General features: G+C 41.7%; 1 protein-coding gene across 1 annotated transcript in view; it reads left to right on the top strand.

The window, feature by feature from the left end:
• Positions 1–19,064, top strand: part of ERBB4 (erb-b2 receptor tyrosine kinase 4) — a 610,912-nt gene that overhangs the window by 389,668 nt on the left and 202,180 nt on the right. Inside the window, exon 4 of the mRNA XM_032693564.1 lies at positions 16,672–16,806. Within this exon, the coding sequence (XP_032549455.1) occupies positions 16,672–16,806 (135 nt within the window). The remainder of the gene's footprint in view (positions 1–16,671; positions 16,807–19,064) is intronic.

Here is a 19,064-nt window from a genome sequence, read left to right as displayed (position 1 = left end):
TGTAAGAAAATGGTATGTATTTTATTTAGAAAGGTGCTGACACATATGCAGGGTTTTCTAGCAATTCATCCAGTCGTAAGCACAATGAAGCAACAAACAAATGTTTGTCCTGAAGTCAGTATATTTCTGCAAATACAGAGCCAGGTTAAAAGTTAAGACTTTTCTCTCTTTCCTATGTGTTTTTCAAGGATGAGAGAGGAACGTAGAAGACAAGCATGATATCATCCTGTCCAGTTTGTGCCATGCCTCCTGTCTATCCCAACAGGCTCTACCAAAGAGCCTGGACATACATTCATCCTAAGCAAGGCTCGGTGTAACCCGTAGCAGTGGGAAGCTCACGAAAGCCCCCAGGTCAGGTCTGCACTATTCAGGGCTGCTTTGTAGTTCAGTGTCTTGCTTGCTCAGGCAAAGAGTATTGGTTATTTAATGAACAGATCAAAATTATAGGAAAAAGTTCTGAAGGAAAGAACAGCATGTTGTTGGTATCCCTTATGTATCTACTTCAGCTTCGCTGCATCCAGGATACTTGCATTTGAATTAATTTCTGAGCTAGGTATTAGTGGAATAATAACAATACAGTCTAGTATACCTCAGAGGAAAAGAACCGCATCTTGAAGTTTCCTGTATGGAAAATAGTTCTGTATTTTGTGGAATAATGGCACATGCCACTGATAAGCAAAATTCCCCTTCATAAGTGGGATGTGGGATCATAATTTTCTGATAGGCACAGTCAGTTTGTGTATCTGTGTTCATAACTGATTGATAGCCTACTATAACAGCTGTACCAAGGGAAATGCTTTTGCCTATGGTGGCTGTTCTTTATTGGATTTTTAAGTAACAAATTTAATAAATCTCAGTTTTAATTAACAAAGTAAATATAAAACTGAGTTATGAATTTAAGGGGAAAATGCACAGGACCCCCATGACTGCACAAAAGATCTGATTTTTTTTTTTTTCAGCCTTGAGACATGTTTAGTCTTCTGTTTATTCTTGTCTGGCAAGAAACATTTCATATGCTAGGAAAGGTTAATTATTCCTGAAAAGAAATCAAAATCACCAAAGAAAAAAAATCCTTAATTTTTAATTATAGGTAGTTGTTTATCATCCAAGGTTGTTCTCCTGTGTATTTGATGTGTGGCCATATTCTCCTTCTGTCTTATGGTAATTGAGTGTAGTGAGTACCTTTGTATTTTCTTCTTAGCTGAGATTTCTTTAGCTGCCTCCAAGTCCCTAATATGCTGTATGGTAGGTTTAATTTTAATTTACAGTATGGGTGCTACTGTGGCCTGCTGGCACTGCCCTTTTGAAGGAGGTGAGTCCAAGTCTCCACAGGGCACACTGAGAGTTAGATGCAAATAAGAGCTGCCAGCACTTCTGTTTTCTGTCTGGTCTACAAGAGAAGTAAAGTAGAGGGTAATCCTCAGTAAGACAAGGTTACTGATCACTGTGTGGTCCAGAGAGAGTGGGCAGCATTCAGGAGAGTTCATTTGGCTGCAGTGCTTGTCTCCAGTGGAGTACATGCTGTACTTGGGTGAAGCAGCTGGTATTTTAGTGTGTGCATTCCTCTGTTGAACCAGCTATGACCTCTGTGTCAGATTTAGGCAACTGAACAGAAAGTTAAGGTTCAAATTTGTTTGGATTTATATCAGCTCTTCCATAACTCAGCAGCAGGTGAAGAAGAGCAGGTGCAAGAGAGATGTCAACACCTATGGCAGGGTCCATTGGGTCTTAGAGCCAGCTCGGAGCTATATTTTGCGTCCTAGAATGGTAAAAGTGTGAATTCAGAGACCACAGAGTGGCTGCTGGAGCCTTGGGCACTTTGTCCCTCTTGTGACAAGTGCTGGCAGGCAGTCAAGGACATTTTCTCTTTTGTTGGTGTTGTGGGAAGGGGCAAGGCTGGAGCCAGCTCAGCCTGAGCTGACACTCACACTGGTGCAGTGCTTCACCGGGCTTGAGGAGGGAGAGGAGCCTGAGCTGAGTGTGATGATCCAAAGTCTTGCTATTGCCCAATTCTTCCTTCCCCAGTGGTCCAGCCTACCCCCTCACAGATAGTTTCACACAAGGCAAATTCATAAGAGAGATGGATGCAGTGGGAGATGATGTTTTTCTGCTCTTACATGTCCTCAGCTGGGATCCTGCTCTGGTTCCTGCTCTGGAGCACTGTGCAGTGCTGCGTGCTAGGCTTGAGCACTGAACCCTATCCTAAAGAATGTGCTTCTTCTTGTCAAACCATGGTATTTCCTTGGGAAAGGGGGAGGTGGAATTTTGCTTGTTATATGCAAAAATTCCTTAGCAATCCTAAGCTACCCTGGAAAGCATCTGGAAGCTTTTGAGTGAAAAATAACCAAACATCTAAAAACTGTAGACCAAAACTGGCAACACACATGCACCCTGTGCAGTGCCCTAGTGGGAGTTTTGTTGGACCATTGAAGGGTATTAAGTTAGAAAGGTGCTGAGACAGGCGACTGACACAGTTAAATAGCAGGAAAATTTTGCATGCAAAAAAAGAAGTGTCTTAGCCCCAAACCTGTAATTAAGTCCATAATTACCGTCATGGTTTTAAGCATATGTTGGTCCAATTCATCTGAGAGTACTCTCTCTTTCCAAAATGCACATGTACCAGAACTGTCATTTCCAGAGATCAACTCAGACATGTTTCTGGCCCTGCATGAGGTACCTCTTGCTCTGGTATGCCATCACAGCTTTGTAACATGTTACAAGTTTTAGTAATTTCCCACTTGGAAATTACTAAAGGAGAGGAGTTTGTTTGGTTCGTTGCAGGCTGTGATTAGTGCTAATGAAGACCAAGGTTGAATTTTATCCTGTGCTTTGTGGAGCCTTATTTACCTCCATCCTCCCCTACTGGGTTAAGAGGCAGGGGGGCTGGAGATGGTCCTGCAAACTGCAGCAGGGTGGGAGTATGCCATGTGGCCTGTTGATGGGGATGCCCAGTGATGTTTTACCACCAGTCTTGGCTCCTGGTGGGATTTCTCCACAAGAAATCTCTGCTTGTGTCTACAGAGATGCTGGGTGCTCAAGGGATTGTCCCTTCCTAGTGATATATGGATGTTTCCATTTGACATATGGATCATTCCTAGAACCTTTTTGTTAAGAATTTAATTCTAAAATAGTGTAAAACTTGGGCAGAAAGGAAAGGGCAAGATTCTAATGTATGTTAAAAAATGAAGGACAGTGAATAACGCGCTTAAAACCCTGAATCAGATTTTGCTCATGCTGAAGCACTCAGCTCAGTTGCCCTTTCCCATCTCTTCCCTACAGAGTGCTCGTGGAGTTACCTGCCTTCGCTCTGTCCTCTTCTCTGATGTGCTCTGCAGCAAATTCCTGTGGGGCCCCTTGCCCTGCAGGAATGGGAACCTTCATTTGAGTTTGCAGTGGGAACATGACAGCTTTTGATACTCCATCAGTGATGGAGTTTAACAAGCTGTGACGCTACTAGGCTTTGGCTGCCTTCTGCAGCCTAGAGAACAGGCAGTGATGGGCAAGGTGGGACAGGCAGGGAGGCCCTGAGTGAGCCCTGAAGCCAGGAGATGGCCAGAAGAGAGCAGAGAACTGACATACAGGGAGATATGGGATGGGAAAGAGGAAATCTTCTTAGAAATGTAGGGAAGCCTCAGGGAGCAGCTTGTTCTAACCCCCTAAGTTTGTCAGACCTCTAGAGATGGGCTGAAAGAGGAGACCACCTTTGCTAGGAGAAAACCTCTAAGAAGGTGTGGGGAGGAATGTTTGGGAGCCATTTCGTTTTCCTTTCCTGTCACTGTGTCTATGAAATTGGTTAGTTCATCTGAGCACCCAACCAGGCACTCCGTGGGTGGGGAGCTGTGTCTGGGAGACTGCCTAATAAATTCCACAGGCTTTTTATTTTCTTTATTTTCATTTAAACATTGACATCACATCTCATTACCTTCCTTTGGCTGTAATTAGCAATCCTGTGGAATTAAGAACCATTAAATTCCTTGAGACTTCAGCCTTGGGAATTTGCCCAGAGGCACAAAGCTTACAGGCCTTCACAAGGCTTGACTTTCCTGGAGTCTTCTCCCCCTCCCTGCTTCATCCAAGCCTTTGTAAAAAGGAACCATCTTTTCGATTTTGCTAATTAATTGCTCTTGACAACCAACAGATGTTTTGTAGCCTTTGAAGACCAGGCATAGCCAGGTATATAACTTCTGCATCCTTACAATGCCTGCCTATGCAATTTGAGCAAGGACACCTGAAGCTCAAGAGAAAGACAAACTATTAAAGCCAAATAAAGAGTTATAATAACTAAGAAGAATACCATCCCCCTATATTGGATAGGATGAATATACCCATCCTTTTACCAACATTTTTCCAGTTCTGGGGCATAGCATTCAGTGGACTGAGAAAAAAATTATCATTCAGGGTATCTCTTATGATTATTTATTTATTTATTTATTTACTTAGACATTGTGATCTGTGGTAGTTTGGGCTAGGCCTTCCTTGGTGACCAGTTTGTAACCAAGGAAGGGTCCAGATTTACCCAGTATTCCCTACGATTTTTACGTAAACCAGACTATAAGAAGAAAGGAGGGGAGGCCTTCGCTCTCTTTCCTTCCGGCGGCTTGGAGGTGCAGGTTCCCTGCTGTTGAGTCTGTCGTGTTGGGGAGCGAGGCCTGGTAAGGCCTCGTCGACCTTGGGAGGCGGAGGTTGCTGGTGATCGTTCCGGAGAGACTCTCGGTTGTCCCAAGGAGAGTGGTGGGATATTTCTTTGCTAACTCTTTAGTTACTAGATCTTGGGCTACTGATTGGGATATATATATATATTATTTTGGTTTTGTCCCTTTTCCCTTCCCCCTTCCCTTTCCCCTGTGAAATTGTATATATATTTCAATTGTATATAACTGTAATATAAGTGTAAATATATTTATATATATCACTTTAGCTGTCTCTCTCTCATTTCAGGTTTTCTTGGTTGTTTTTCTCCCTCTTCTCCCTGAGGTTGGGGGGGGGGGGGGGGAACTCTTGTGGTAAGGTTTGGAGACTTGGCAGGGAGCCAGCTTCAAACCATATCATGATCCTAAAAGGCAGTGGTTAGAAAAGCCACAAAGGTAACCATGGGCAATGCAGGGGCAGAGATTCAGGCTTGAACCGTACTGAGTCGAGCCCTTAAGCCAGGAGAACATCCACCTTGGTTCACCCTCAGTAACTGTTTGTAGCCCATGAACTGTTTGAGTGATTTCCCTCTCTTGTGTAGGGTTTCTTGGGAAGTTCTTTGGCAAAAAAATTACCAAGACTTGTAAGAATAGCAGTTAGTACAGCAGAACTGGTGGGTCTGGGCACTTGCTCTTCCCTCCTGTTGTCTATATTATTAAAAACGATCTCACTGAAATAAATCCCATCAATCAGTGCCAGCTGCAGTTTAGCGAGAGCGTGGACAAGGACAAACTGTGCTTTTGCTGCCTGCAGACAGGAACTGTTTGGGCTGGTTTAACTGAAGAGCTGGAAGCAAACTGATCCTTTTTCCAGGAAGAAAGTGTATTCTGCTATCAAATATGACAAGGAAGGCAACCCTCGCTCCTGCCAAGGTTGCATGGGTGCAGAGCAGAAACGGGTTAGGAAATGTGACGAGTGAGAGCCATGTGTGTCCTATTAATGGAGACAGAGGTCTCACTGCAGTTTTACTTCCATGTCACGCCAGGCCACAGCATCACTCCTGATATACTGGATCATAACTGGGAGCAGTTTGGGTCCAATGAACTTCATCAGCTGCCAAAAGAAAGAGGTGTTCTTGAGAGAACGTTTGCTACCATGTTGGTTACCATCAAAACACTGATTGAAAGAAAGAAGAGGGTGTTTTCATTGTGGCTTTTAAAAAGCCACAATGTAGGATGAGATGATGTTAAAATTAGGATTGGTAGGAGATGAGAAGGGCTCGTATTTGGAATGTGCAGAACAACTGGGGAACACATTAGGAGAATGATGGTGGTCTTAAAACAGTGAGTGGACTAAAGCATAACTACCGCTTCTGCTTAGGATCTTTTCACCCATTGCTTTAGCTCCCACTATCCAAAGTGGTTATTTTGTCATGAATTCACACGTGCTTATTTGCCTCACCTGAGCATCTGCTTTGAGGTAAATAGTTAGGGAATATTGGACTGAATTCTGGATTTTTGGTACAGAGCAGCCACATTTTAGTTGCTGCTACTGTTTCACTATTAACTTGTGACAGATGCAAAGAAAACAGGCATAATTAAGGTTAAAAAGGTGTGGTCAAACATGATGATCAGAGAAGGCATGTGAGTTTTGGGGATGGAGAATGGTTAGCAAGAACATGCTAGCTGTGTTTCCACAGGGCCTGCAGCTCAACAGCATGGACAGGTTCCCTGACATTCCATCAGATTTGAAACCCGATTTAAATGTGCGTGCAAAAGCAAGAAGCTTTTGTCAGAAGAACTGACAGTGACCTCTTAGCAATTATAGTGGTTAAAATGGAAAAAAATATGAGTTGGGAGAGTTGAGGCTCAGGTCTTATCAAACTCATGAATTTACAAAGAAGGCCTTACAGCTTGCTGTGATTTAACATTGATGTTCCTCACTTTACAGGCCTTCTTTTGACTATCTGGCTGTTCCCAGCTACAGCACTAGGAGGGCAAATGCAGTCCAAGGTCCTTATGGCTCATAAGATCCACAGTCACTTCAGAAATTTCTCTGTGGGAGGAGGATTTTCAGCATGTCATTTGCACAGTTTCAGCAGAGGAGAGCCAGGGAAAAGCAGAGGCACTTCCACCTCAAGACAAATTTCAATTAAAATTCTCCTTTGAAGAGTTGACACTGTGTCTCAGGGGAGGTTAACAACATGGCATAGAAATGTGAGAGCACACTCAAACAGATCCCGTATAGAAATGTTAAGCTCAGCGGACACAGGCTCCTCTTTTGAGCCCAGAGAAAAGATTAGTTGGGTTATGCAATTGCTGGAGCTGGCATAAACCAGCTGCATGCCAATTACTAGCCTGTGTGCAAATACTTGTACTGAAACTCAGGATGCAGCTGGACGTGGGTCTGGGCACCCTTCCAGGATTATTCTAAGCCACATTATGACAGTTTTGAAAGAGAAGGGCTCTATGGAGCCAGTAATTTTTTACAGCCTTTCAGAAAATGGAGGAAATTACCACTACATCCAGATCTTAACTATTTTTTTCAAAGAGGGAAGGAATTTCTGCATGCTGATGCCAATCAGGATGTACTTGAGGCACTTGCGCTCCAAGACAGAAGGCCATCAGTCTGTTTGCCAAGTTTAAGGCCTGAGTGCCAGATGTGCTTGGGATAGAAAGCAGGCTGCTTGTTCCTTCAGTGGCTGTAGGAAAAGAATTGAAAAATACACCACCAGATAATGCCAGAGCTGAAGCTCCTGGGGATGCTGCAGGGAAGCCCTGCTGCATTCAGATGCCCCTGGCTTGCTGAGGTTTCTGTTCCTATTGCTACTTGACTTCCATGTGAAAAGCACACTTGGAAAGTGTGCAGTAGTGATGGCAAGCAAACTGCCATGCAACATTTACTCTTGTATGAAAAACTGATGCCAGGAGAACAGGGACATTGTAGTCTCACAGTTACTTATCTCAGCAGATGGAAAAGATAAATTGAGAGCTGCCACCAGCAGACATGAAACATTACAAGTTTGATCAAAATATTATATAGTAAATGTTCTGACAAGGAGAGGGGTTTAAAATGCTTGCGTCTGTCTTGGCAACACAAAAGTGAATCAGTCAAAGTATATAGCCTCATCCTGTGTAGAGAAATGAGATGAGTATCCTGTGAAGAGAGAACTGTGTAAAAACTTTAGGGGAAAAATAAAAATAAGTTCTCTCAGTGCTGCTTCTCAAATTTTGCCTACATAGATGATAGGAAATGTAAGATTGTCTTCAGTGGAGAGCTGGAATCCTTAAGGGTTCAGTTTGGCTCAGTGGACCATGTACCTATTAGGTGGCTCTGAGCACCAGCTTCCACTTTTTCTTTCTTGGAGTAGGACTCTCTCATCCCTACCTCCCCATATTTCTTCAGACTCCCTTGATTGTTGGCTGCCTGCCCTTGGTATCAGGGAAGGAAGAAAGTGGGATGAGTCTTTGTTGTAGCAGTGGAACAGTAAGGTGTAGGTCCCTGTTCCTTACACCAGGACTCTGAAGCAGCAAAACAGCTGGTCAGAGGTGAAGGAGGATGGTTGAAGAATCCATTTGTGATCTGACCACAAGGATGCCTTGACTGGTGGTTCTCTGTAGAGTTTGTGGGTGAATCTGCAGCCAGTGGAAGTACCCTGGAGGTACTAGGAAACTCTTCTGGAAGCCACTCACTTTGCTATAGGGCTGGCAAATAAACATACTGCCCCTCAGGAGCAGAAACCATTCATCTGGAGAAATGCTTCAATCGCAGCAAAAGTTCTAGACAAATTATGAGGAAAAATGAACATTGAGCTATCATGATGAGTCCGGAATCGTTGCTTGGTTGTGTATCAGCTATGTAACCTGCTAGAGGGCATAGGTAGCATTTCAAGAGGGCAAAGTGACACTGAGGTCTGTTCAGTCTTTACTGAACAAATTTGGAAGGTGCCTCATGCAGAAAACAAGGGCTGTGTTGTGAAAGGCAAGCGCTGATACAGCTGCTTTGGGTCATTACACCAGATTGTGTCCTACAGGATGCTCATTATTAAAGATGCTCATTATCAAAGATAAACAGACAGCAGAAATAAATTCCAGTACAGGAGTATCCATCAGAATCTCAAGGCTTTCTGGGGCCTGCTGGGACACTAGGAGACTTTGCTCCATTGATGCACCCAAGTGTGTGACACGTCATCTCCCTTTCTGCACCTTCTGTGAACGGGACAGAGAAGAGATTTGGTTTGGATGCAGAAGTTTTAGTGACTTTTGTATAATCAGATGCTGTGCACTCTTGCTGAAATCCATACTCAGAGGTATGACTTTTTTGGAACAGCTGAAAGGTAAGACACTCCCAAGGTGTGCTGTAGGAGGACTCTCTGAAGAGGCACACACCAGCACCCTGCAGAAACAGCTCATCCCTTCATGAACACACCGTCACTGGTAACTGGGATGCAGGTGTTCCCAGCAGGGAGGCCTGTGATCCCTGAATATTAAGTCGTGGCTCCTGTGAATGAAATGAATGCTCATTTCTGGCTGTTGGCTTATTGCTGCTCTTATTGAGCTCAAGAGTGTGTGTCTTCTGGGGTGAGCCAGCAATGTGTCACGCTCTCTTTAGACAGTAATTTGAAACTCATCAATGATTCATTGCAATGACTTAAATGAATACAATTTTCTTTTTGCTACCAAAAATCAAAAGATTGAAGGGCAGCAGTTTTTTTCATACTGAAAGCTGTAATGGTTCTTAGTCCAGACATCCCCTTTGCATGAAATGGGGGACCGAGAGAGTGAAATAGGTTCTGTATTTCAAATACTGTAGCATTTCTTTATACATGCATGTGATGTGCTTTTAAATATGTTATCTTCCAGATATGTGTTTTATATTACCATTTATCAGTAGATAAAATTTTAAAATTAGGTATGCTTCCATAAAAATTTAGAGAAGGAATTGCTTATGGAGCGTTGTAAGTACTGTGGTAGTAGATGATTAATAATCATAGGAGGACAAAATAATTTGGGTTGGAAGGGATACCTGGAGGTCATCCGGTCCAATCTTCTCTCAGAGCAGGACTAACTTCACACAAGGATCAGGTTGTTCATTGTTTATTAAAATCTCTAGCAGTGGAGATAGCACCAGTTTTCTGGTCAGTCTGCTTCTGTGCTTAACCACACTCTTGTTGTGAAGAATATTTTTGTGATCAGTGTTGCAGCTTGTGCCTGTTGCTTCTTGTTCTTAGGCTGTGCACTTCCAAGAAGTCTGTGTTCCCCTATAGTGTTCCTTTAGGTAGAGGCAGGCTGTGATTAGGGGTCCCCCCTCCTCAGTCAGCACTTCTTCAGGGTAGACAAGCCTGGGTCCTCTCACCTCTCATGTGACAAGTCCTCCAGCCTCTACCATAGTGGTCCTTCTCTGGACTCTCTTGTAGTTTGGCAACAACTGTGTGGTGCTAGGGTGCCCAAAATAGACCCAGTGCTTCAGATGCATCTTCATGAGTACCCAGCAGTCATCTCCTCACCTGCTGACTCTTCACCCACTGTGTAATCACCCTTCAGCATTGCATGGGTGCACTGCTGATCGATGTCCACCTTACTGCCCACAAGGACAGCAACGACCTCTTCTGGTTCTCTTCCTGATTTGGAGAAACCCACAGGAAGCCCCTTGGATTGCTACAATGTTAGGGTTTAAATCTGTTAATCTACCTGGCACTTGATAAATTCTATTAAGTAAACAGTAACTCAGGCACTTGGCTTCTAACACTGGGGTCAGAATTTGACTGGACAAAGTGCGGCAATTAGCATCTCCTCCTGAAAATTAATATCCCTGTAACAGAGCTAATATATTACAGGAAAGCTCCTCACCTGCAAAGTCAACAGGGTCAAACAGCTTTGAAAAGCCTGTGATGGGAAAAGAAGGAAACAAATAAGATGGGTAACTGTAAAGAGGTACCACTGCTCCTGCAGTTAACCGTCCGCAAAGGAAACGGTGGAGCTGAGGCTGGTCATACAGCATTGTGTCAACCCTGTTGTTATTTAACATCAAGATATGTAATACTGAAGGTAGGTGTGTGGTTAACAAAAGTACAGTTGGTTGGAATCAGTGCGCCTTTTTATCTTCCCTCATCAAAGCAGAGTAATTGTTGCAGAGCAGGAAGCCTCTTCCAGAGTGAAGGGGAAGGGGATGATTTAAATGCAAACATGGGCCAACACACTTTGAGGAATCAAGATCCAAGTAGGCAGAATCTTCTGTGGTCATTACAAGGTGGGTTAAATGGAGAAACCACTAAAACAAGTGAATCTAGCAGGATTAGGGAGAGAGACCATTTCCTTTAGCACAAGCCAAGTGTGTTGAGTTAAGAAAATAAAACAATTATGCTTCAGAATAGGACTATTTCTGGTGAAAAGAAGCACATCTTAAATTGAGCTTATACCCAACTGTTTTCTTTCCTGAAGTAAAGGAGTTTTGTGTTACTTGCTTGGTTCAGCTGCTTCTACGCTCTTCCACAGTATTTTGGATCACTTTTTCCATGCACTGAACCCTTTGGGACTTTGTAGCTGCATTTTGTGCCCAGTTGCCTCAGTAACTGCTCAGGGTGCAGGGTGAAATGGGGCCCATTACTCTGGAGTGTTCACCACAAAGGGCTGGGATAATTTGCACTGTTGTTTGCTTTTATAAAGTAACCAGCTAAATGATTTGGTGTCTTATTTTAATAAGGTTGTGAGAAGGAGGAATTCAAGGCGTGCACAGACAGAGGAATAATCTGAACAGGTACATGCCTTCTTTGAGTTGGTTTAATGTGACTGAACCTGTTCATGAAACAGATATTCCCTTTTGAGAGATGACTAAAAAAAGAGTGGCCTGGAGTCTGTTGTCCTTTAATGAAGGAGCTAAATGACTTGCAAGGATCCTGTGAGCCCATCTTCACACATATTTGTGGTGAAAAGAGTACCCCATTGAACTCAGTAAAAGGTAATCAAATGACACTGTTTTTATTTAAGCAGCAAAATAGGGAGCTAGGATTGGAAGATTTATGCTCAGGTTCTCAATCCAGTGCCATTAGTTATTGAGCAGTTGGAAGCACAGACCCACAGGCTGCACATAACACTGATTGCTTTTGATAGAAATAAAGAATATCTTGCTGTTACCATCGAGCCTTTAAACTGACTTCTAGCTAATGACCCAAATAATCTTTACTTGAAATTGTGTAATTGAGATCGAAGGCTGTTTGGGGCTTCTAGCTGGGACACGGATTCCACATCCATGAGCTTTTGAGTGTGGTCGTTGAGCTGAAATGGAGAAGGTTAAAACTCTCATTTTCATTACCCAACTCCCCCCATCTCCCAATACAAATGTGACATTTCAATTTTACACAGTCCAACTCTTCTTAAATCATCTGTATAAAAACTTGAGATCTTGATTGATGATGGATGAGCTATTGTCTCCTAAAGCACCCAGTTCTCATTACCCTTTAAGACAGAGCTTATTAATGATGGACCTGAAGTGCTTTCCCCGTGGGTCATCAGCAGTCAACTATTCTGAGAGATCACAAGACTTGGTTTGGCATGAAATTTCAGACCAAAGCTGTTTTTGGATAATGCATTCAGCATCTTGGGTGAAATATGAGAGTGTTTTGGGAGTGCTACAGTGTCAGACAACAGATGCCCATCACCTGGGTGCTGATAGTGAAGATGCAGCACTGTCATCCTGCAAAGGTGCTTCAGCTCTAATGAGGCTGACCTTGGAAATTAAGGTATCATCAGCATGTGTTATAAAATACGTGTGTACAGGGTATACCTGTATGTGGTGTAGTATAAAGGACAGCTGTTTCCTTAGCAGTCAATCAGCTTGGAAGGTGTAAGATATCTTCTGGTTTGGTTTTGGAGTGGTTATAGTGGACATGCCCAACAGTTTTTCCTAATTAACTCCCTCCCCCCTCTCTGCCCACTTCAGAGCTAGTTCTTTTCCCTCTCACTGTGCCTTCTTCCAGTTCATCATGCCAGCTGGCTTCATAGCACCAGAAAAGAGCTTTTAATTTGCAACCTTAAATAGCAATAGCCCTTTTATAACCAGTTTTATACCGATTTTAGAAACAGATTCTACAGCTAAATAGATGCTTTACAGCCCCCATTGCATATAAACACAAACGAATAACTTTTACTTCAGGGTACATTGCAGCATGTGAACATGTTTTACCAATTTAATCCACATTAGAAATTAGATAACAGACTGTGAGGGATTACACTGTACACAAGAAAAAGTCAGCTGAAGAAAATGCCCTTTTAACAGATGGAAGAAGGAAAGTGGTTTCCATGTTGGATCTAAGCAGACACCACCCTTGCAGAGCCAGTGTCCCTTTGCCTTATTTACAGTGATCTTAAGCTTTGGTAGCTGGTAAAGTGTTTTCACTGACTGCAATCAAACTGATCCCGAGCCCCTTTTTGAACTTAACAGACTAAGTATAAATTGTGTGACATACCTATTTGTGTTCCCTGGCACTTTGTGGACAGTGGGAGATACTTGTGTTTTTGGGTAGCAAGAGACTGTACATTTCCATTTCTCCTGGTTTATTGTATGGTAGGTTACCCAAGTTCTGTGGGAATGGTTCATAAGGCTAATGAAAGTAAGAAAATAGCAGCTGTAATAAATAATATGCTTCTGATTTAGCTTTCTGAATCAATAACCCTTTAAGAGAATTTTAAAAATATGTAGATGTAAGTTCCCCACAATCATTTGACAGCAGTAAGCAAAATGAAGTGCATTTGCTGATTTATTTTCATATAACTTTGTTTACAGAATTATACTGCTTTTAAGCCAGTATAGCAGCTCTAATAAGGACGATCATAAGATTTTGCATTCCCTTCAGAATCAAATGGAGAAGACCTTGGCGCTGCTTCTTTGCTTAGGGCACCGGTTCAGCCCTGGAGCCGAAATGGGAGATAATGGTACTCTAAAGTGCCATCCTTACCTTATAGGAAGGCATGCAAAGTTGTCTGACACCTTTAGGAACTTTTTTCCCACTGAAAGCTGGTGGGTCTTGTGCTTGAAAATGCCCTTTTGTAACTCTGTGTCCCTGAGCAATGAAGAAACCCAAAGGTGACACTTGCTGCCAATGCAGGACTGATGGTGTTTCGGGCAGCAGTTGGTAGAGCCCAGTGTTCTGCCTGCTGTCCCAGGCAGCAGGGTTGTTTTGGAATTAGTGATTTTCCAATGTCACAAAAAATTGTTTTAGAGGACAAAAATACTCTCCCCAAAAGGTATTTAAAATGTATTTCACTGTGAGCATTCCTTTTTAGTGCTTCTTAGGCAGGAAGAGGCTTCTTTCTTCACAAAATTCACTTCAGGACTTTTTGTTTTCTCTCCTGCTCCAGCCTTGGAAAAAGTTCACTAAAGAGGTACCTCAGGTGTTGCACACAGGAGAAGAAACCTCTTTCTGCCTGGCTTCCTTTGCTAGTTCTCCTATGCAGGCAGAGATCCTTCCTTTCTCCTCCTGTTCATTGTTTAACTTTATCTCTCACTTTCAGGGCTGTAAATTAAAATGAGATGATGACTTTATGATGATGAGTTCATTATACAGTAACTCTATTGTATATTGATTACATTTGTGCTTCATTTGCTTAACATGTAACAGGGTTTATTAGGTCTTCCCAGGCATTGTTCTTGCTAAAAGAGGGCAGAGAAGTGCAAAATGCATCTGAGTTTAAGTCACTGAAACCAATGCATCTGTGCTGATTTACACATACCGAGGAGTCAGCATAAAGAAAATTAAGATAGCAGGCTGGAACGGGAGGGTGGAATGGAAATGAGTCTGGATCCCAGAGAGCAGGAAGAGTCAAGCACAAGTACTTTAAAAATCGTACTAAACTTTGAACTCAGGATTACTTAATATCTGCAAGAGCCCACCTTTGGTATTATTACTCCGGTTTATTAGTACCTCAGCACATGAATAGACCTGTAAACTTTAATCCTGTCCCCTGTGAAAAATGGTACAGTGCAAGGCAAATGCAGATACTGCATCACATTTTTGGGAAAGAGCACCAGGAACAATGCTTATTATTCAGTGATGTGGCAAGGCAGAGCATTTTCTGTGTTTACTTTTAGTAAATCACAGTGAAAGCTGACAGCTTCCCTTAAAGTACAGGAGGGACACTTTCTGGTTACTTTTATGCTGAAAAGTCTTTCTCCACAAATTGAAACTATTAGAATTACTTTCAGATTGAGGTCCTGCCTGCTATACAAGAATGCATCAAAGTTACTAGCAGAAAGAAAACTTTGATAGTTACTGTCATGAGTGAATGCTCTGAAACCCAGAAATGATGCCAGCTTAGGTGTACCAATTGATGGAGGAACTATGTGGAATCGCGTGGAAGTATTTAAGAAGCTACAAATGCAGATTTTACAGATCTTCATGGCTTGTTACATGTTATTTTTCATCAAAATCTAGGCCATAATAGTTTAGCTAATCCAGTATAGCTGGAATAACACAGAGAAATCATCACTAGTCATGTTTTCAAGTGTTCTCTAAGTCCCACCTTTTCCCCAGAGTAGAATTGCTAACAGATGCTGTATGGTTTTTTTCAGGGATCATAAGAATATCATACAGACAGATCATTGCTATATCTCTAATCCAGATTCCTTTCTGTATAAGATTATTATTGTTGTTTTCATTTTAAGACCCTTTTCAATGAAAAGCCAAGCTTTTAAACCAGAGGTTTCTAAGAAATACTAATACTGATTAATATGGTGGAAAGATGTATTTACAGATGACCCTTTATTTAATACATTCTTTGTTCAGGCTGCCTCCCCTACATGCTGTGGCCTGTAAACCCCAAAATTTAAAAAAAAAGAAAAAAAAATGCAGTATTCCTTCCTTGTTGTTTGTTAACATTAGCATTCCCACTACAGCTTTTAAAGGTTTTCCTGGGAGATGAGGGCTATCAGATGACCTTAATCATTGCTACCCTAGTCAAGAATTATTCTTAATGTCTCTGTGAGCAGTGTGACACTCCTGGCTGTATAGCACCACTTAATGTCATTCTAAGGTGTCATTAGTAACTAACCTTCAACATTTCTTTGCTGAGGCTTGCATCTGTGGCTCTAAGCGGTGCCAAAGGTTTTAGATGCATAGCTCCTGTTAGTTTTAATGAAAGTCACATGGATTGTCCTCTGCTTTGTAAATAGGAGAGCCAGGTTAAGTAGAGAAATTGTGAATTTGAACAAGAGTTTAGAGGGTAAAAAGCCAAGATATTGCTTCAGAGGAAACCCTGATGCTACAACCAACAACTGTAAGATCATTTTCACGTTGAGATTTGACAAATCAAGTCTTCAGAGACAGGGTAACAAAGCATTTTTTTAAACAAATTCATATAAACACAAAAATTAAAAAAACCCACAAACAACCAAACAACCAAACACACAAAAACCCACAATGCAAAAAAACCCTCAAAGCTTCTATCTGCTGAGAAGCCATCTCCCTTCAACATAAAGCTTCCAGCAAGGCATGTGAATGGCAGTTTTGGGTCCTAGTATTGAGGTGTGGATCATTGCTACTGTGTATTTGAGTATTTTGGATCAAGCAGCACAGGCTTATCATTAACTATGCTTTTCCAGACATTGTGATGACTGGACCCTTCTCTTGTACTGTGGGCTCAGTGGAGGACATTATTATAAGTTGTAAGCATTTCTGTATATTTATTAAATACAGTATAATGTGGTTGATTGCTCATTTTTTTTTAAGCAATTTAAGTGTTAAAGGTTATTTTACCCACAAATAACAGAACTATTCCATACATGATCACACTGGAACAACAGAGAAGCCCAGTTTAGCAACTGTATGACTCGTCTTCATCAGGTTTCTTTTGCATGTAAATAAAGGGTTCCTCTTTACAAATACTCTAAGCGACTTGCCATCCAGTTTTCAGAGTATTAAGTGAGATTACAGTTAGAATTTTTTGCATTTAAATTTCACGTCCTCTCTCCAGCACACAGAGCAGCAATAGATTCAATCAGCTGTCTGTCTAAAGTCTTACAAGTATCTTCTCTTGTTCTTTTATGCAGAAATACTGAATGGAGGGGTGTATGTTGGCCAGAACAAATTCCTTTGCTTCGCAGACACCATTCATTGGCAGGATATCGTGCGTAACCCCTGGGCCTCCAACTTCACCTTGGTTCCAACGAATGGCAGCTCAGGATGTAAGTACTCCTTTTATTCTTAGCATTGTCATCCACTCAGCATGAAACAGTATAAATATGGCCACAAGTTTTCCCTGATCCTCTGTTATGGAGAATTGTGTTTATAAATTTTCCCTTCATTGTTCCCTGCATTCTCCTGTGTCTGTACATGGCTTGGAGGACCGCTTAGTCTCATCTTAAAAACACTGTGTCTGTAGAGAGTATTTGTGAACATCACAGATATTCTGAACTTTCTCTCATCTACTTCCTCTCTTCTGCATATTCTTTTTTCTATGTATTGCTAAAGCCACTGTGCTGCTGTGGAAGCACAGATGTTATTGTTTGCTTTGCATTTGTTCCTGCTGCTCAGGCAGGAACCTTGAATTGCAGTGGTCTATCTATGGCATCATAACTATGTGCTGGAGTAAGCAGCTTGCTGGTACAAGCTCATCAATATTTTGACTTTAGATGAGAAATGAACCTCAAAGAAATAGTTATCCTGTTGTCTTTTGTGTATATCCCTGAAGAAAGAGAGAGAATTTGGAAAGGCTGTGGTGCTCTTCACAATATAGCCAATAAGTCTCTGGTTTTATTACATTCTCTTTATTTTAGTGCTTTCGATTCCAAACATGAAATATCTGTGTACTTTGATTAATTTGTTTGATCCATTTATCTATTTCCCTTCCCTAGAGTTATTCACCTTCAGTAGTATTTTGATGATTCTTATGATTCTTGCAGCGATGTTGAATTCTAGTGAATGGTGATGACACTGATACAGAGCATTTAAGTAAAATGTTCTGTAATGTAGTAAAGTGCATTCAGAATGAATACTGTGCTATTAAACAGTACCCTCAGGATGTATCAACATTGAAATTCAGATATAGGCTGGGAAGAAGTTTATATCAGATGTCAGAAGTGACACCAGAGCAGACACATTGTTCTGAGCATTCCCAATATAGGGGCATTGTGGATTGTTTACCATATGAGAAGGTGTCCCTCAAGCATGTTTAAATGATCGGTTGCCTCTTTAGCTTTCACTACAGCCAAGGAAAAGCTTGATTGTATGTTGGGAACTCATGAAAAATAAAAAAGGTTGAGACTCTGGGCAAAGACCATTTGACGAGTCCCCATAATTTCAAAGCAGCAACGTGTTTTTAGTCAGGTGCTTTGTGTTGTAACAGATTTTATATAAGGCTGACTTGCTTTTGTATATCTCACTGTTACCCTCAAAACCAGAGCACAGCTACTTGAGATAAGACTTCCTCCAGGAGCCTGCCAAACTGCACTGCTCCTTGATGTTCCAGCTTGGGATCTGAGGCTCATCTTGTCTGCCTTCTGGCTGGAAACTTGACACATTTGTAAATGCAGCCAGCTATCTTATTTGCATGTTAAAAAACCCTCATCACTGGTGATGATCAGTTCTAGGCAGAATTGATAAAACCTTTGAAGGTGAGGGAATGCCTATATCCTTTTATGAGTCATTACTTCAAGGAAAAGACTCGGTTCTTACTCATTTCTTCTGTTATTGGGTTTTCTTTTAACCTTTGCCAGTTCTTCAAGACAAATGCTTCTGCAACACCAAGGTAATAAGCTCTTTTAAAAAAAGCAACCAACATCAACGCTACCTTTTTTCGCTAATGCGAGTTTTACTGGTGACTCCAGAGGAACCACAACTGAGTACTTTTGGAATCACACCCTGAAAGCAAAGAAGGCAAATATTAGCTCCCACAGCAAGACGAAAGGATGTATGAACCCAAGTTCAGTTTTCTTCAAACATTTTTTGGTTCCTTTTGAATTGTTTTCAGACATAGGGAAGGAGCAATTCATGCTTTGCCATTTGTGCTTGATCAATGTGGTAAACAGCATTATGTCAGTGATGATTGAAAGCTGCAACCCAAGGCAGCTTTAGTAAGATAGCCACCCATATTTTTCCTTACTTGGGATAAAGTGATGCACAGTTGGGCTATATTTAATTTAGTAAACATAAGTCTCCTCCAAGAAACTAGATTCCATCTCAGTATTATTTATGAGTCCTGTGAAATTTTATTAAATTAGCTAATCAAAACCATTTCTGTCTTCACAGCTTATGTAAGTGAAAATCTAAACCCCAGTATACAGAAAGCCAACCAATGGTTAAAACGGTTTAACAAGGAAGTTAAGGCTTTGGGAAACAAAGAACCCATAATCTAAAATAGGCTATAATTGAATACCTGTCTGGGGGGGGGGGGGTGCACACGTGTTTTAGGCACACACATACAACTTGGAGAAATGAATATTGA

The sequence above is a fragment of the Chiroxiphia lanceolata genome, chromosome 7 (assembly GCF_009829145.1).
Source record: "Chiroxiphia lanceolata isolate bChiLan1 chromosome 7, bChiLan1.pri, whole genome shotgun sequence".
NCBI lineage: Eukaryota > Metazoa > Chordata > Aves > Passeriformes > Pipridae > Chiroxiphia > Chiroxiphia lanceolata.
The sequence above is the reverse complement of the archived record's forward strand: the minus strand, read 5'-3'. Positions and strand labels throughout refer to the sequence as shown.